Here is a 20,555-nt window from a genome sequence, read left to right as displayed (position 1 = left end):
AAATTCCCTTAAAATACAGCCCATTTTTACTATTAGTCTTGTGCTGCAAGTTGGGAAAGTAGCATACAAAGACAGAGGCATAGTTGGACTTCTGCAGCCAGGTCAAAGGAGCTCCATGGGAGTGGGGAGGGGGGCAAATTCCACATCTTTCTGAGATTTTCAGGTGGAGGGACGGGGGTACTTGGCTCATGGCAGAGTTGGGTTCTTTGTTAGTTGTATAGGAAGAGTGTGGGGGGGGGAGTTATGATGTCAGGACCATGGCATAGACACCAGTAGGTCATGGCCTCTTTGCGAGTCCAGAGAGTAGATAAACAGCCTCCATGGTCTGCTGGGCTGCTCTTCACCCTGCCTCGCTGGATTCAGTTCCTCCCGACCAATCACTGCCCTGTTTAGTCTGATCTGTGCAGGGAGTAGGGAATTTCACTAGTGTGATTTATAGTATCACTCACCAAAACAAATTGATTTTCTGAGTCCCCAATGAACAAGAACACAACTGCTTGTGGTCTCCCAGTACAGCAGGACGTTACCAGTGCTATAGTTATGGCCAATACTTTACAGACAGCACTTTTTAAAAATAAACTTCATTTTTCAAAGGCTGAGCCCCTAGTCTGGAAATGACTGATTTATGATGGATGCACCTACTCTAATGAATCACAGCTAATACAAATCTATCATGCCTCCTCCCTACGCACACAGGTGGACAGAAGACTGTTCCTCTACTTCCCTCATTTGGCACTATTTCCAAATTCTTTAATTGACACTGTTCTCTACAAACAGTGAAAGGAAAGACATGTAACATACTTTCCAGCTAGCATCCCCACTCCCACTTCCTGCTGTCACTAACACCACTCCAATCACACGGGAATCAAACAGATTCTTTGCAAGCCTCTAATTCAGAGCTTACTTATGCACCATGACATCAGTGCTGTATAATGAGCCAAGTTGAGAAATTCATCTGGGACAAATAGCAGCCAGGCACATTGTGGATTCTTTTGTTGATATACACAAAGTATTGCTTGGTGGTAAGTGAACTTACTTGAAGATTTATTTCCCAAGTCCTCCAAAACAACAAAACAATATTCTTCATCCTGGAGCAGCTTTGTGACTCCAGTTCTTCTAAGGTTATGCATAAGTGATTTATAAGAGAGTTCATTGTTTCTGAAATCTAAAATTAAAATCTAAGCAGAAACATAGAAGTGGAAGCATATGGTCTTAAAATGTAAAAAAATAAACAGAAAACAGAAGAGAGAAATACACATACCACAGCTCATCATCCTGCAAACATACCCTTATCTTATGAGATCATGCCTCCTATTTTTTACGCACAGAGGAGGCAGTGCTTGAAAAATCAACTTTGAACCAGCTGCTGCTTTCCTCTGGGCTTGGCTGAATGAGTGTTGATCACTTACACAACTGTCTTCTTTCCAAACAAAAAAAATGTTGTCATTACACTAAAGAGGTGATTAACAGAACTGTAGCAGAACATACACAGTATTTGCATTAGACACTGGAAGGATATGATGAATGACTAGGACCACATTTTACCACCTTATTATCAGAAAATATTTATGTAGTGACTTTTGCACAAAGGAAAGCCATCCACTGTTATGCTGTTTCTATAGGGTATTGTTTTTAGAGATTTTTAGCCTGAACTGTTAATTTCCATCTTTGCACTTGCTTGAATCACTACTATAACATTTTCAGTGCAACATTTAATGTACCGTATATACTCAAACATAAGCCCATTCATTTATAAATCGACCCCCCCAAATTCAGAGGAAAAAATGGTGTAAAGTAACTGACCCAATTATAAGACAACTGAAGAGTGCAGACTTTCAGCCTTAGTTTATCAGCATCAGTGCAGGCTACAGACACGGAGCCTCTTAGCTCCTATTGGGTGCTGTTCCCTGTTCCCAGCCAATGGGAGCAGAGAGGCTCCATGCCTGCAGCCTGCCCATCCTTCAGCCCGTGCTGCTTCCCGCGGCTTGGAAAGAACCCATTCACAAGCTGACCCGCACTCTTCACAACAGATTTTTTTTTCCAAAAAAAAAAAAAAAAGTTGCCTTATGAACGAGTATATATGGTACATTTGTTATTTTTAGATATGTAATAAGATTACAGTTGTAGTGCACTGCCTCTTTATGAAGACATCTGTGCTATTCCTCTCACTTCTGGAAGATTCAGGAAATGCCGTTAAAAGTCGATTACTGGCTACTGGGCTGAACCAGCATGTCTGAGCTCCCTTAACTCTTGTAAGTGTTCCAAATGATTCTAAAGGGGCCTTAAAGAGTAGACAGCAGATTTGGCCCTGTGAAATAATAAATGTACAGAAATAAATATTTAAATCCAAGACAATTGTAAACCAAGATCTTTAAAATGTTCTGAATCCATTCTCACTGTGTGCCAAGATTCAGCTTCCAAGCTTTTCCATCCCATGGAGTTCTGGCTTTAAAAAGTGAAGTTTATGATGACCAAGATGTAGTAAGCTTGACTGTAGTGTCATCATCACAACACTAATTTTTTTAAGTACCTTTTACATGACGGTAACTATCTGTTTGACAAGTCATACTAAGTCTGTGTTATCCAGCATTCTGTGGTAGGACACTTGCTATCTTAGCAATGTGTGCTTTATTTTTACATTTAGGAAACTGAGTTTAGTTTTCACAAAGATGACTATGCTCTTTTAAAATGATGATTAATGTCACTAAATTACCTGCAGTTTGCTAATTCTTGCCAAGTTTTGCATACATAATCATATACAGTGACATTTCAAAACTAGCCAAATTCATTTTGCCTACATCCCTGTTACTTCAATCTAACCCACAAAATCAGACTCCTATATGAAAACAACAGACACTCCTTGTCAGCATGAAAATCCACAATTTGCATCAGGTGGCAGGCTCTGTGCCTATATTTTGGCATAAAAACCCTAACTGACACAAGTGAACTATCAGATATGTGTACAACATAGGTAACCACGCACCTATGTAATCAAGAGCAAGTATTGTTGCTTGTTTTGCATAAGCAATTATCTGTTTAAATGCACAACTATCGATTTTAGCACATAAATTCACATACTCATAGTGTACACAGATATACAACATTACTGCTATTGTACATGCAAACAAATGGCTAGCTGCAGGTGTGACTTAGTGGGGATTTTGTCCACCCTTGTGGTCTACAATGCTCACTTTGGTTTTACATTCACTGTTTGCTTTGTTGTGCTGTATGCGATTCCTACTGTCCTAGGTTGCTTTGCAGTGACTCTGTGTGTGCACATGCCTCAGTTTCCCTGGGCACTGCAGCACTATGTATGAGGAGCGGTGGGCTGGGCATGACTCATTGGGGAAGTATGTTCAGTCTCTCACATCCTGAGGCCCAAGTGTATTCTGAATTCCATTAATAAGACATTTGGTGCTTGGATGGCCACAACAGATTATCCATCAATATAGGGAAGATGGCTATTACAGCCAGAAGTACTTTTAGGGAAAGGAAAAGGCCAGCGTCTTAAGGAAAACAGATATTCCAATATCAAAGGATGGAAAGCCATTGTGGGTAATGTATGATGATCTTGACACCACAAGGAAAACCAACGCCACTTGCGTATATAGGTCTTTCATGTAGATGGCCACCAGAAGTTAAGAAGAATCATCTCAACTGGAGGAGAGCAGGATGTTTCCGTCTGTGTTAACCAGCAAGGAGCCACACTGAGAGCTGCAGCATATCTATGTTTGAGTGGCAGAGTTCTCCCTCGTCCTGTGCAAGAAGGTGGGGAACATGCAGCCATGATCTTGTGGACGTTTGAAGAAGGTTTGAAGGGGAAGCAGATCTGCCTGGGCCAAAGCAGTGCCACCAGGATGTGTGGTAGCCTTGTAGGGTTAGGGCTGACATTCAGGAATACATGGTGGAGAAATGGCAGGGGTGGGAAGGCATACAGTAGTGGTGCATCCCAGTTGATGGTGAAAGCATCCCCAAGAGAATGTGGGCCCAGACCTGCTCAGGAGCAGTATTGAGGGCATTTGGCATTGCTGCTGGTCATGAATAGAACTATTATAAGCCCAATGCCTGAAAAATGGGGTTGATTTTCCATTTGGGAGTAGGTCTGCTGAGACATTGTGCCTAGCAAGTATCTTGCTATCAGGTCTATGATGGGTAGTGGACTGGGTAGAGGGGTAGAAGAAAACAAGAGGCAATAGCCAGTTTGCATAAACTCAAGCACCTATCTGTCTGTTGTGATGCTGCTCCAGACTGGATAGAAAGATGCTGGGCAATCCCCAAGTGGGGTGGAAGTGATGGTAACCTGCAGTGGAGAGTTTCGAGCTATCTCCTACAGGTGGGGGAAGGTAAGATGGAGCGAAGAAGCTTCTACTTTGTAAACTGGAGCTGGCTGTTACATAGGCTGAGGGTGCTGAGCTCTATACATAGCCCACAGCTCCCAGTATGGCCAGTTAGGTGGCATTGGCATCGGTGGGGGCACCCTCTGAGGGGCTGCCACTGTGGTGTTGCTGCATAGGTCTAGGTAATGAGTAGCATGGAGCATGTAAGCCTCATCTTCATCACTAGACATTGGAAGGGCTGATCCAGCAGGAGTAGTGGGGCCACCAGGAAAGGTGATGCTTACCGGGTACCCAGTTGCCTGTTGACATCGCTATCCACTACTCTGTGGGGTTTTTGGGGGGGGGGGGGGGGGGACAGTAACAGAAGCCAGCAGCCCTAAGCGAGGGGGAGGAAATGGAGGAAAGAGGGGAGGGTGGTGCAGTGACAAGTCCAAGCATGGAAGGTACAGGGAGGCTGGCAGCAGCAGTCCTGAGCATGGAGGAGAGCAGAACCTGGCCCCCACACGAAGGATGTTAAATTGCGTTTAATCAGCTAATCGAGTAGTCGATGGAATTTCCATCGACCACTCGACTGGTTGATAAGGAGAAACCTACAGAGTCACAACAGGGGTTAGTGGCGTAGCAAGGGTAGGCAGGGGGTGCAGTTGCCCCCACGCATCACTCTGGGGGGAGGGGTGCCAATTTAGTCTCCCTCCATTCCCCCCCATCATCCCTTGGCTCACTTGCTCCTCCTCAGCCCGCTGCCAGCTGGAGCCTTCTCCCCGCCTCTCCGCCCCCAGCCCGACCCTCCTCCATCTCCGCCGGCAGGTTAGTGCGTGCTGGGGCCCCGCCCCAAACTGAAGGAGGCAGGGGAAGACATGGTACAAGCTTCCCCCTCTCCTCCCAGAGTCAGGCTCAGTCATATGCTAGATTTGGGGCCCTGCCACGCGACGGCAGCGGAGAGGGGGCACAAATTTTGCCTTTGCTCCCAGGCACATAGCCTCGCTACACCACTGGCAGGGTTAGCTCCGTTGGTTGTGCATGCAGGATAACGGCTCCAAACGGCATGTGCCAACCACCCCATTTGCACAGCCTACTAGGGACACTGCTACCCACAATTCTCTTACTTGAGATGCAGGGACACAGAAACCCCTAAAGTGGAGCACCCAGAGGGACACTTCTCAAAGAACGGTGACCTATCAACAATACATACCACTTCATACTTCATGTTCCAAAGTTATTGTATGATGAGTAACTTGCAAAATGGATACATTCTTATGCACAGTATTCGTTCTTGAGCCCGTTTTCAGTCCCATTCCCCTCCTAAGGGACAACTAAACAATTTAGGCTATTCTCTCTCTCTGTGATTTATTCAGATAAGGAATGTTGCTGCCCTTCTCATTCTTCAGTTTCACAAAAGGCAAGTAGAACAAAAGGGGAAAATCATTTCAAAGAGGGGAAAAAGTCACATAATACAGCATAACAATAAAGATCCTTCATTTGAGACTCTCAGATGCTTGAAGTCTCAGAACACAATTATCCATCTTTCTAAAAACAAGACAACACTGAGGGTCATGCAGGAAGCCTGTGGCAGAGTCCAGAAGAAAACTGAGATCTCCAAGATCCTGTTACTTACCACAACACTCTGATGTGAAAGAACACAACTCACAATGGCCAGTTGAGAAGAAAGGAAAATCTAGTGCCCCCCTTTGTAACACAAGTACTCCACAAGGCAGAACAATTCTAGGCCTCATGATGTTTGAAAGCAATATACTTCCATTGTTGAAAGCAAAAAGAAAAAGGCAATTGTGTAAGCGAACGGCTGTGCAAAGTTCAGTCAACAGCATCCTTTGCTTACAGGCACCATCCACTAAGAAGAAAAAATTAAACTTGAGATATTTAGGGGGAAAGTGTGTTCTGAGCTCACAGATGGGCTTTCCAAGTAACAGAATTCAACCATGGGTTACTTCTGTAACTCTACCTGCCAATGCCAGCAATCCTGGGGCCCTGGATTGCCAGCAATCCTGGATCTCATTTTGGTTTTAAAGTGCATTGGAATAGTTTGAACTCCCCTGTGTTTAAACATATTGATTTTAAACCTTGGTTTATATTACAGCCATCTTCCTTGGACTGATTAAATCCCAAAAAGCTTCTCAACAAAGGCCACTTAGACAGGTCATGATTACAAACCTTTGTGGCTCCCTTCTGGAGAAAAAAAATGTGTCTCAGGCCTTACATCACAGAAGAGAAATTACAGCATAGTGCTAGAAGACTGTATTTTCTATGGGTATAGCTACACTACAGGTCAGAAAATACTTCACAGCACATGCTAAAGACAGCTGTGACAGCACAGATAGTTCAGGCTAGTCACCCATTCACAATCCCATCCCACCCCCTAGGTACCTATTCGGACAGCTATCCAAACAGCCCATGCCAAACCACATTGCTACCATTAGCATGCTAGCTCAAGCCAAGCTAGTGTGTGTTTGCCTACCCATACTAGGAAACACCCTTCCTGCTTCAATGAAGATACTGTATATCCATAGGAAACTCAGGTTTTTTTCCAATGATATTGTCGTTATTTCTGCTGTGAATATCTTCCTTTTGTTGTTACTAATTACTTCTGAATTTTCTTGTATTCTTCAGCCAAGGAGACAGCAGCAAAATGAGCTGCTTTGCGCTGGTATAGAGAAGGAAAAGGCCTCCATGGAATATACACCATCCATGAGAAGGATAAGCTGCTAAAAGGCATGGGAATGTGGGAAGAGAAGTAGTGTCAGAATAGAGACGAAACTTTAACCTGATCAGAGAGGACTTTCTTGGATCTACATCAGGAATGGGCAATAATTTTTGATGGGGGCCATTTCAACAATTTGGTAAGTGGTCAAGGGCCGCACTCTTCTATAACGTTAATGGAGGAGATGCAAGGTCTGGGATGAAGGCTGAGTGCAGAAAGGAGCACAGGGCTGAGGATTGTGATGCAGAAGGGGGCCAGTGTCTGGGAGGAGGTATGGGTGCAGGAGAGGATTCTGATCTGGGGAAGAGGTGCAGTAAAGGGTGCAAGGGTTTGGGGTGTGACCAAGGGCAGGGGTTCAAACCAGCAAGCTGCAGGGGCCATGTGCTCTCTGCAGGCTGTGGGCCCCTGGAGGGAGGAGGGGCCCTCAGCATGCTCCCTGTGCTGCAAGTGCAGCCCAGGCAGCTCCCGCTGGCCAGTTTCCAGCCAATGGGAGCTGCAAGATTGTGCTGAAGATGGCAGCGCATGAACCCCAAACCACCTTCCTCCCCCAGCACATGATACACAGAAAACACACTGAGAGCAGCATGCAAGAGCACAGCAGTTAGGGAGTCTGCCTGATGCTTCCCATGTACCATGGGACCATGGTGAACTGGATCTGACTCATGGGCCATGTTTTGGACACCCCTGATCTACATTAAATGAAGAATCACCCAGAAAACTTAGTTCCTATTATAACATCCATACATACACACAGAAAGAAGCTGGTTTAAGAGTCCGAGTGCAGGCTCTTTTACAAAGAGTTTGGTAGTATCCGAGTGCTAGAAAGTTAATCTGATCTTGTTTTAATACCTTTTCAGAAAAAAAAAAGTTGAGCCTATTCCCTTACCTATCAAATAAAGCTGCATTTGACCCAAAAGAGGATCCTGTATTCTCACTGTCACAGTTTGGTTGACCTTTATTTGATTTTGTGAACAAAATACAGAAGCCACTCAAAACAGTGAGCAATCACAAATATTTGTAGTCCCCTAATTAATTCAGCTGCTAAAGGAGTCCTGTTAAAAACAAATTCAGATGAAGCTTTTTAACTACTGTACAGAAATGAAGCAGTTAGAAACCTGCAAGTTCTTAAAAGGTTCCCAGCAGAGTATGCAGATTGGTAGCACTCCTCTAAGGGCCGCACACTGAGGCAGAATTAGAAGAAGGAAGAAGTTAAAACCTCCCCCTATACCCGAGGGCAAGTACAGTTAAGCATTATGCAGGGTCTTCCATACTCCATAGTGAAATGATGAATCTCATGCACTCTGTATACCAACCCTCTCCCTTACTTGCAAAGTGCAGAGTGTAAAAAGAGATGGGCACAGAACTGGTGTTTGAGAAAAAAAAACACGAGTGTAAGTGTGATTCTTATCATGATAATTAGGCATTTAATAGTCCTCTCTTGGGGACTTACTACTAACATTAGGCAGAAGCAACTTGATGGCTGAGTGCTTATTAACACAAGATCAGATTTCCCTGTGCCCCTTGTTTGGCTCAATCCTTTTAAACAGATGACTAAACAAGTATGTATGTATAACATTCTACACATGCACTATGCAGAATTAGCCCTTGTGGAAAAAAGTAAGCACAGAAGATTTATCAGTTTTGTAAACATTTCTGGAATATTATAAATCATTTCCATAATTTTTCCATCATTAGAAGTATGTTGGAAAGTTATAAACACATGCCTTAAAAACACAACCGTATATTAGCAAATACGGCAACAGTCAAATTCAAAACCAGAAATTTCATTCAAGAAATCTGTTGCACATGAGTTTAACTCATTTCATGGAACTTTCACCTCAAAATTCATGTCTTGGGCTCCTCTTTATAACCTTTTGTCAGGAGCAAAATCATCATGGCTACGTCTACAATGGCAAGATTTTGCGCAAATACTTTTAACGCAAGAGTTTTTGCATTAAAGTATTTGCACAAGAGAGCGTCTATACTGGCATGTGCCTTTGCGCAAGAGATGTGCTTTTGCGCAAAAGCATCTGTGCCAGTGCAGACGCTCTCTTGCGCAAGAAAGCTCCGATGGCCATTTTAGCCATCGGGCTTTCTTGCGCAAGAAATTAACGTTGCCTGTCTACACTGGCCTCTTGTGCAACAGCACTTGTGCAAAAGGGCTTATTCCTGAGCGGGAGCGTCATAGTTCTTGCGCAAGAAGCACTTATTTCTTACATTAGAATGTCATTGTTCTTGTGCAAGAACTCACAAATCTTGGCAAAATCTTGCCAATATAGACACAGCCCATTAGTGGAGAATAATCTCTAGATTCAAGATGATGGTTTTCAAAAAGGATTTAGGTCTAGATTCTAAATACTTCAGAGTGAAGTGATATCTGGACCCAAAGTTTTGATTCAATCTGTTATAAAGGCAGCAGGCCATTTCATGAAATCTAAGGCTAGCTGGGACCACCAGATCAATAAGTCTGACCATATCTCTCACCACAACCATCATTTGCTTACTAACCCCAACAACTGAATTCAGACCAAGGTATCCCAGGCCCCAGGACACTGAACTATTATGTGCCATGGGTAGAAAATAGGAGAAACCGCAAAGCACTATTTTCATAACACAGATACACATTTGGCTTGGATTTCAAACACTCCCAAATTTTATAGGTGTTCATACACAGTTCAGGTCCATCTCCATTAAGCTCTTATGTCCAAATTGTTCAAACATAAGTTCCCAAAATTAGGCCTCTAAATCTACATTTACTCATCCAAAGAAGAGCGGTCTGATTTTCAGATATGCTTAGCACCCTCAGTTCTCCCTGGGAACTGCACAGCGCTTCTGAATTAACAAGCCTGTGTTCTCCATTTCTGCGGTACAGGCTGTATCTCCCCAGCATGGTAAGAATAAAATCCACTAAGGAGCAGTAATAGGTGGGATTCAGGGTAGTTTAACAGCAGTTCAGGATGACAGGGCATCCTATCTCTTCCAGGTGGAAAAGCTTTCAGTAATCTTCAACCATATACTCACAGCCAGAGGTAATAACTCCCAGTCAAAACCTATTCAAACATCCCCTCATCCTACATCATAGAATCACAGAACACTAGAACCAGAAGGGATCTCCAGAGGTCATCAAGTCGAGTCCCCTGCCCTCATGACAGGACCCAGTACCATCTACACCAGTGTTTCTCAACCTTTTTTTTATTTTAAATAAAATAGCCCTTTAAAAAAAAAAGTGCACCCAGTACATATAATCATAAATACCCCCTTTAAAAAAAAAGTACCTACAGTTTTCAGACTAACACATTTTTTTTCTACCGTTGCAAAACATTTATTTAAACAACTTAATCGTAGCAGCGGGCGATGCAATTTTTGCATGTAAAAAGTACAAAAATAATAAAGCGCTGTAAAACTTAAAACAAAAATTCAGTTTTCTTCAAATTTCAGTTGTGTTGATGTATCCCCCAGACTTCTGTCAAGTACACGTAGGGTGTATCTAGACTACAGGTTTTTTTGAAAAAAAGTGACCCTTTTTTTGAAAAACTTCCCGTGTCTAGATTGCTGCCATGTTCTTTCGAAAGTAAATCGAAACAACACAGCAGTTTTTTCAACTGCAGAAAACCTTGTTTTATGAGGACGTATGCCTTTTTTCAAAAGTGCTCTTTCAAAAAAAGGGGCTATGTAATGCAAACTGCTTTTTTGAACGAGAGCATCCAGACTGCCTGGGTGCTCTTTCAAAAAAACGGCTTTCTTTTTCGAAAGTATTGGTTGTAGTCTAGATGCTCTTTTTTAAAAGAGGCTTGTAGTCTAGACGTAGCCCTAAGGGTACTCGTACCACTGGCTAAGAAACACTGGTCTAGACCATCCCTGACAGATGACTATCTAACCTGCTCCAGAGGTCAAATATATCCAGAGATGAAAATTCCACAACCTCCCTAGACAATTTATTCCAGTGTTTAACCACCGACACAGTTAGGAAGTTTTTCCTAAGGCAACCTCCCTTGCTGCAGTTTAAGCCCATTACTTCTTATTCTATCCTCAGAGACTAAGGAGAAAAAAAATTTCTTCCTCCTCTTTGTGACACCCTTTTAAAGGTCCTGAAAACTGCTATCATGTCCCCTCTCAAACTAAACAAGTCCAATTCTTTCAGTCTTCCTTCACAGGTCATGTTCTCTAGACCTTTAATCATTCTTGTTGCTCTTCTCTGGACCTTCTCCAATTTCTCTACATCTTTCTTGAAATGTGGTGCCCAGAACTGGACACAATCATATACCATAAAAAATCTCGAGTATAATGCGCACCAATGCATAATGCGCAGGGCTCGCCAAGCGGTGGCAAGCCCCACTCGCCAGCCGTGCTGTTCCGCATTCTGCGCAGATCGCTCTGCGTCAGCTCTTCTGGGTTGTAATCTACTCACCACGGGCGAGCAGATTACATTATTTGTCGAACCCTGATAAGGAGCACCTACCTTTTAAACGTCAGAATCCTGGCATAAACTGAACTCTTATCTATAATGCCACCCTCATTATACTCGCGATTTTACGGTGTATATATAGGAAGGAAGCTCCCACCTGCAGGCTCACCCGGGAAATGCGTGCGCAGCACCGGGAGATGCATCTGCCTCAGGGCCCCTTGCCTCTCCCGCCCCCTCCAACCCGGCTGTCCATGCCGAGACCGGGCAGGCAGTGAGCCAGGGCACGCCTCGCCTTGTTCAGGAGCTTGGCTGAACTCGCGCCTTCCAGAGGGGCCCCCTGCCCAGCCGAGCTCACGCCGTGGTGAGCTCGCGCTGCGCTGAGCTTGCGCCTGCTGCGGGGCCCCCTGCCTCCCTCTACCCAGCTTCCCCGCCCGCTGGCTCCTCACCTTGTCCGGGAGCCTGGCTGAGCTCGCGCCTGCTACGGGGGGCCCCCTGCCCAGCTGACCATGCGCTGCACCTTGTCCAGGAACCTGGCGTGGAGGGTGACTTAAAAACTTTACAGTGACCTCCTATGTATAATGTGCACCCCGGCTTTAGCCCTTTAAAACCGGGGGGGGGGGGGAAGTGCGCATTATACTCGCGATTTTATGGTAATCATAGAGCTGGAAGAGATCTCAGTAGGTCATCAAGTCCAGCCCAGTTCCCAAAGCAGAACCAATCCCAACTAAATCAACCCAGCCAGGGCTTTGTCAAGCTGAGACTTAAAAACTTTTAGGGATGGAGATTCCACCACTTCCCTAGGTAACCCATTCCAGTGCTTCACCACCCTCCTAGTGAAATAGTTTTTCCTATTATCCAACCTAGACCTACCCCACTGTAACTTGAGATCATTGCTTCTTGTTCTGCCATCCGTCACTACTGTGAAACAGCCTTTCTCCAGCCTCTTTGGAACCTCCCTTTAGGAAGCTGAACGCTGCTATCAAATTCCCCCCTCACTGTTCTCTTCTTCAGACTAAATAAACCCAAATCCCTCAGCCTCTCTTCATAGGTCATGTGCTTCAGCCCCCTAATCATTTTGGTTGCCCTCCGCTGGACCTTCTCTAATGCGTCCACATCCTTTTAATAGTGGGGGGCCCAGAACTGGACACAGTACTCCAGATGTGGCCTCACCAGAGCCGAATAAAGGGGAATAATCACTTTTTTAGATCTGCTGGCAATGCTCTTCCTAATGCAACCTTATATGCCATTAGCCTTCTTGACTCCAAGGGCACACTGTTGCTTCATATCCAGCTTTCTCATCCACTGTAATCCCCAGGTCCTTTTCTGCAGAACTGCAGACTCTACACATGTCCTTGTTGAACCTCATCAGATTTCTTTTGGCCCAATCCTCTAATCTATCCAGGTAACTCTGGACCCTATCCCTGCCCTCCAGCACATCTACCTCTCTCCCATCTTAGTGTTATCTGCAAATTTGCTGAGGGTGCAATCCATCCCCTCATCCAAGTCATTAATAAAAATGTTGAACAAAACCAGACCTAGAACCAATCCTTGGGGCACTCCACTAGAAACCAACCACCAACCTGACATCAAATGGTTGATCACTACCCGTTGGGCCCAACATTCTAGCCAGCTTTCTATACACCTTATAGTCCATTTATCCAATCCATACTCCCTTAACTTGCTGGCAAGAATATTGTGGGAGACGGTATCAAAAGCTTTGCTAAAGTCAAGGTATATCACATCCACTGACTTTCCCCATGTCCACAGAGATAATTCACAGAAGCTAATCAGATTGGTCAGGCATGACTTGCCCTTCGTGAATCCATGTTCACTATTCCTGATCACTTTCCCCTCTTCCAAGTGCTTCAAAATGGATTCCTTGAGGATCCCCTCCATGATTTTTCCAGGGACTGAGGTAAGGCTGACTGGTCTGTAGTTCCCTGAATTATCCTTCTTCTCTTTTTTAAAGATGCGCACTATATTTGCCTTTTTCCAATCATCTGGGATCTCTCCCGATCACCACGAGTTTTCAAAGATAATGGCCAAAGGCTCTGCAATGACATTTCCCAACTTCCTCAGTACCCTCGGATGTATTAAATCTGGTCCCATGGATTTGTGTATCTTTAGCTTTTCTAAATAGTTCCTAATCTGTTCTTTCCCCACCAAGGGCTGTCCACCTCCTTTCCATACACAAAACTCCAATGAGGCTTAATCAGCACAAAGTAAAGCGGAAGAATGACTTCTTGTGTCTTGCTCACAACATTCCTGTTAATGCATCCCAGAATCATGTTTGGTTTTTTTGCAACAGTGTCAGACTATTGACTCACATTTAACTTGTGGTGCACTATGACTCCTAGATTCCTTTCTGCAATACATCTTCCTAGACAGTCGCTTCCCATTCAGTATGTGAGAGACTGATTGTCCCTTCCTAAGTGGAGCACTTTGCATTTGTCCTTATTAATCTTCATCCTATTCACCTCAGACCATTTCTCCAGTTTGTCCAGATCATGCGGCTCTTCTCCCCCAAAAGTGTGGCTTGCGAAGCCACTCTTACACCCCCGCTGCCTCCCACCCCCACCCCCAGCCTCACTGTGCTCAACAGGGCGGAGATTCAAAATCGTTCCCAAAATGGTGGCTGTGAACGGGAACCTGTTATGGCCAAAAAGCCATGTTTCTTAAAGGGGCAGCCTTTATTTTTTTTGTTCGACAATTCTGGTGTGGCTCTTCACATTCTTTCCGCCACTGTTTTGGCTTTCTTTGTTAAATGGGTTGGCCATCCCGCCATAGCATGACATCACCCTTGTTTTTTAGCCCGTTTAGCCTAATCCAGAGTTTCTCAACACATCTGTCTCTATGTCCATCTCCACCTCAATCAAGTCGCTCCTCTCCCATAATGGCTAGGCTGTGATCACTAACATGCCATGCATAAAATTATAGACATACCTGCTTTCCCACCTCAAGCTGTGCATTTGTCTTATCCACCTATTGTCTTGTCAAGTTTAGGCTCTTTGTAGCTGAGACCGCCATTCATTTTACGTTTGTACAAAAACTAACCCTCAGGGCCCGATGAGTGTAACTCTAATGTACTACTGCAATACAAGGGTTTTTTAATTATTAATGGTGCATATTAATATGGAACTAGATGTTAATGTCTGGCATCAAAGTTTGACAATTTTGTCCCATTATTTTGAATTCTACTCTGTATACTTAAATACCAGATGAAACTGATCATTGCAAAAGCACTGATGCAAAACAACATCCAGGCCTCGGTGGAGTCATTCCAATATTTGGGCCAAATTTTGCCCTCAGATACATGGAACAGTTCTCAATGAAATGAATGGGAATCAAACCCATGCACAAAGGTCACTATTTGGCCTTTATCTAGGTCACATGTAGACAATTCACTGTCTCTTAAATTCCCACTCATACCACAAAGCTTACTGACCTGCTGTGATCCGTCTCCATTCACTATGTGAGGCATCATGGCTACCTCCCCATTCAGCAATGGTGGCAGCTCCAGCGGAATTTGGTCGGTCATCATCATTGTGACGTACATTCATGGAGAATTTTCCTCAACGGGCTTCCTGCAAGACAGATATTTTTTAGAATTGATTTTCTTAATGGAGACTCAGAAAAATCTATTCCTATTTCACTAGTGTGATGCCCTTCCCATTCATCCCACTTGCTTAAAATGTTATATCCTGGACTGAGGGAGATCTGAATGGATACAAGGACTGTTACTGGCTTTCAGCTCATGTTATAGATGAATTCACTGGTTTCTAAGAAACATTTCAGAACGAATATTCAGCAAAACAACAGGGCAAAGACTTTATTCTTTTTCTTCAGGCCTTTTCCAGCATTAACATCTTCAGCCAACACATTCACACAGATTTGAAATTCCTGAATGACAGTATGACAATTTATGGTTCAGTCTGTTGATTTGTAATGACACAATGCTCCTGCTGACAAAGCAGCATTCACACATCGGAAAACCATGTCATTCACTGAGGCAGGGAAGGGGGTTAAGCGCCCATGAACAACAAAAATTTTGTCTAGCAAGGGTAAGTGTAGACACAGCTTTTGGAATCAGCTCTCTTTGGATATTTAACATTCAGAAGAGGTTCTATTATTTTTGACATCTGAGGCTTTATCTACACATAAAAGCAAAGTGTGGCCACAGCACGAGCACTGGGAGAGAGATCTCCTAGCACTCTATGTAAACCACCTCCATGATATAGACCACTATCACCTCCCAATGCTATAGCCTGGTCCACACTGATGCTTTACTGCACCATAACTTGCTGCACTCAAGGGGAGGGTGTATTTTCACACTCTTGAGCCAGAAAGTTACAGCTCTGTAAAGTGCCAATGTAGATTTAGCCTGAGGCACAGCAAGAGCCAGGTGGTTTTAATCCCTTGATAGCACCTCTACAGATAACCTGAATTACCAAATTCAATTTTCTGTGGTTCTCATTTGTCTCACAAATGAAAGTGCTTTCCTAAAATGTTATCCAATATATAGAATGCGGACCACCTTGTATGACAGCACATAAGAATTTGTAATGAAACAACACTTTCACTATAATACCACCATTCGCAGCTAATTATCTGATGTATTATATAAGAAAAGTTGCTAAAAATAAGGTGAGAGCTTCATAATAACAAATCTTATAATTCAGTGTTAATAGTACCATCATGCTGTTTTACAAGGCAATAATCCAGTTCCCTTAATGAATAAACAACAGGCCCTAAAGTCAAGTAGTTTATCCTGACAAAGGAAGCAGATTATTTGCACAAACCCCCTACAAACCCCATGGTCCTAATACTAATCAAATTTAATTAATGGCTTTCATGCCAAAGAATCCCCAAATGCTTACAAAATGATTAATATACACAATCAATAAAATCTGGGTAAGAAACCTATGAATTGTGGTGAAGCATAGTAACCAGGTAGGTAACTGGTATATACAGTCCTGAACAATTGCACACAGAAAGGAAATTTTGGGGAGAAAACAAGGGAATCCTATTTATGCAGTGAATATTGCAGGATCTAATGTCTCTGTGGAATAGACAGAACTTTGCTCTTTCAAGTTACAGCTACGAGAACTGTAAACATAAATAGTGTGGAATTCAAGGTATCTACTATAGGAAGACTGAGAAGCTGAGTCAACCTGCCAGGATTAGAACCTGTGGTTCCATGGAGTCTAGATATTTCAAACTTGATATGCAGACCACTAAGCCACTCCCTCCTCTCCTGCTAGTGTTGAAATTTAGATTTTAAAAAGTGTTGTTTAAATACAAGTGGATGGGACACTAAAATATGCTCTCTCTTCACCAATACATATTTAGATTTATTAAAGATTAGCCCATCCAGAGCTCAACATTAAAATCCTTTCAGCTGCAGAGCAGCTGAACGATCAGAGAATAAATCAGATCATGAGTAAATATTCTAATTAACCTGAAAGGCCCACTTATATAATGAGAATGATTGAGGTGTCTATTTAAAACACTGGAATCCTTTGAGCTGTGGAAACATCATGTCAAGCATCCTTATAGAAAGCAATGGTGAACCAATCTACATCTCTTCCATAGCAAGAGTCCATCCTGGGCATACATCTGTCAAGGTTATTTTTACAGTTGATTCCATGATTCAGAAAGGTCTTTCTGATGTTCTAGATATCCTGAAAATATCGCTTTTCTAATTGTCACTCCAAGGTGATATAAATAGAGGGTCACTATTTCAAAATGCCAGCCTCTTCGCCTTTTATCTGAGACCCAATTATAGGACAAATGCTCAGCAAATATGAAGAGCAACAAGATGTATCCAACAAAAGGAAAACATATGTATCAATAAGTGGCCAGCTAAACAACAAGGCTATGTCTTTATGTTTCAAGTCTCATTCCAGGCCTGGATCAAGCATGCGTGTAAGCCTCATGTAACCCACACAGCTAGGGCACGACTAGACTACCAGTGGCTTCTGAAAGAAGATATGCAAATTAGGCATGAATTTGCATATCTTCTTCTGATCCCTTTTTTGGAAATTTAAAAAAAAAAGCAGTGTAGATGGGGGTTTTTACGCAAAAACTCCATCTAGACTGCCTTCTTAAAAAAAAAAAAACTCTTCCAAAAACACGATCAGAAGAAGATACACAAATTTGCACCCAATTTGCATACCTTCTTTTGAAAGCTTCTTTGCGAGCAGTCCAGACGTAGCCTTAGTGTGGTTCACTGTCTCATACAGTGGCACCTAGACCACAGCAACAGATAAGAACAAGAGACCTCTACAGCATGGGCTGAGAGCCAGCTAACTTTTAGCTCAAAGGGTAGAGGCTCCTATACAAAGCTCCAGAGGTCCCAGGTTCAAATTTGTCTGGTGGCCGTTACACTCATTCTCTTATGGTCCTTTATCATTTGCCCCATATATTGACCCACAGTGACTACCCACACAAAAAAAGAAATCTGGAAATCAAATACCTCCCCGGCTCACGACAGTAAGTACCATTAACACCATTTGCCAAAAAAATTTCCTTGGCTATATAACAAAGTTAGCAGCTGATAAAAAGTCTTCTCTACTTGCTATGTGAGCTACAGAAGTTGGAGTCCCTTCCTCCCTCACACCTTTCTTCACCAAAGCAGCTTTGCCAATTCTCACACTTTTTACGGCAAGTACTGCACTATACCTGGGGTTTCTTAAAGCCTCAGCTTTTTTTTTCCCCCCCAATTTCTCACCCTCATGATTGTGGAGAAAAGTTTGAATCGTACAAGTTCAAAACCCAGAATATAGCTCAAATAAACACCAACATTATTTTAAAATCTCACAATTTTGTAGTTCATAATTTTTAATCTCTGAGGATTGGCAAACCAATCTAGAGCACATATGTCCCCAATTCATTCCTGTGTTTTTAAGTATATATATAAAACTTCACTAAGGAGTTCTCAAAGGATTGCAAGGCAGACAAGAGCCACTATCAACACATTAAAATGCACGTACATATAAATGTCAAATCCAACCAGTCTGAATCTGGAAATTTGACTTGTAAAAGGGACATTTTTTTATTCCAAAATAATGCAATGTTATTTCATTTATTTAAATATAAACTATAGTTTGAAGCTATGTTTTTCCATAGTAAATTTTCCCACTCCAGGCACAACAAAAGAACATGCTAACATGTTTTGCTATATGTCATTATTTAAAGTTTAGTAGTTACATTCTCACTATCAGCCATGTCTACACTACATATTTTTCAGACAAGTTTCCTCCCATTGCCAATACTGGGGCAACTCCACCAATACTGGCAACACTACTGGTGACAAGGCACTGATGGCCATTGGAATTTTTCCAGCACAGTCATGTAGGACCTCTTTTCTGCAGGATTACGTAGAATGCTGTTGAAATCCCTGTCAACTATAGGAGACTTCTCTACCCTAGGGCTTACAGTATTACTACCACTCATGGAAGTGCACCAAGTCTTTAACAATGGTGAGAAATTTTCACCAGAAAGCCTTAGTGTAGATACAACAATTGAAACCCCAGGTGAAATTATACCATAGATTTTAATATGTCAAGTCCTAAAGTTTTAAAACTAGTTTCACATACTAACCCTTTAGGTTTCTCTTTCTTACTGATTCTTAATTAACAAAACAATTTATCTTTCAAACAACCTCCTTCCCCCGACACAATGCATGGGTTTCTCACATAAAACCAATTCCATTAATTTTCTTGACACACAAAGGTTGGTATGCAAGCTCTGTGTTTAGCTTTGTCTCTAAGGAGTCAAGTACATTAATTGAAAGAAAACTCTAGGCCAAGAGACAGAGAAAACAAATTCAGAGTTCAGGACATGAAAACTTCTCTGCTTTGCTTAACAAAATATGAACTGCCATATATTAATCCAAAGCCTGAATCAAACAAAACCCCAAAGTTTTCTCAGGTCCTAAAAAGTTGAATAAACTTAAGCTTTTAGAAAATATTTCCTGTGTGTCTGCATTCCCTGGGTTTGGCTGGTACAGGATTCGGAAATACCACTATTTAGTGAGAGGAGCTATGTTCCCAATCTAGTTATATCCAGGAAATACTGGAAATGTCATAAGATTTCCAGCTCGGTTTCTAGACCAGGGAAGTAAGGATTAGCAACCAAGCTTTTGGATGTCTCTTCCTCCAAACTGACTCTTCATATTTGTTGATATTTACTAGGCAATGCCATAAACCTTATCATCTATTTGTAATTCAATGTCCTGCCTCTCACAAAATAAGAATTAAATCCTTAAGTTTCATTATTGATTCAATATGTGAATTAGTAATATATAGGAGCTGCATATGGCAATAAACAGAAACTGAAAAAACAGAACTAAAACAAATGTCCACATATGATCAATTAATATGACCCAGCATGTTCAGACACAGTTATCCTTAAATTCCAACAGGACTTTAAACACAAAGCAATCTAACTTTTCCTAGAAAGTGCTGACTATACTCTAATTACAGTATAAGCCAAGACGAGTCATGATTTTTCCACTTTCTTTTACAAAATCAAAAAACTTCTTCCAGCTAAAAGCAGACAGCTTTAACGATGAGAACCTAGCAAAAGGAATAGTTCTTCTAAAATAATTTAGCTTTATGAACTTCTTTCTATAAAATCTAAGTTTTTATTTGGGTCTAACTCTTTGAAAGCTACAAAATAAATGTCCTGCTTTAAAAATCAAAATAATTTGAAACAATACATTTTGTACTACTAGGATGACCTTTTAGAATCTTAGCAAAACCCTGTACCCCTATCTGTATAAAATTTAAACCAGTAAAACCTGCTTCTTTTTAGGGTTGAGAGTCCAATGTGGATGGGGGTTGGGGAGCCGCTATTTATCTGTGCCTCTGGCAAGTATAGGCGCTTACAGTTTGCATTGTCCAATGGCTGTGAATTGCCATTCCCAGCCAATGAGAGCTGCAGGAGTAACTGGGACATTGCTTCCCACAGCTCCCATTGGCTGGGAATGGCGATCCAGAGCCAATGAGAGCTGCAAATGCCATACCTGTGGAGGCACAGGTTAATACAATGGCAGTGACCTCCCCTCCCCTGGTCCCCCTTCCCCCCGCCTGGG

General features: G+C 42.6%; 1 protein-coding gene across 6 annotated transcripts in view; it reads right to left on the bottom strand.

The window, feature by feature from the left end:
• FNDC3B (fibronectin type III domain containing 3B) overlaps positions 1-20,555 on the bottom strand; it is a 392,297-nt gene that overhangs the window by 303,336 nt on the left and 68,406 nt on the right. For all 6 annotated transcript variants that reach the window (XM_075937961.1, XM_075937956.1, XM_075937959.1 and 3 more), the window contains exon 2: positions 14,904-15,042. In XM_075937961.1, the coding sequence (XP_075794076.1) occupies positions 14,904-15,014 (111 nt within the window). In that variant the 5' untranslated portion in view covers positions 15,015-15,042. The remainder of the gene's footprint in view (positions 1-14,903; positions 15,043-20,555) is intronic.

Source organism: Pelodiscus sinensis, chromosome 10 (genome assembly GCF_049634645.1).
Source record: "Pelodiscus sinensis isolate JC-2024 chromosome 10, ASM4963464v1, whole genome shotgun sequence".
NCBI classification, from domain to species: domain Eukaryota; kingdom Metazoa; phylum Chordata; order Testudines; family Trionychidae; genus Pelodiscus; species Pelodiscus sinensis.
Note: the sequence above shows the minus strand (reverse complement) of the source record. Positions and strands in the feature narration are given on the sequence as shown.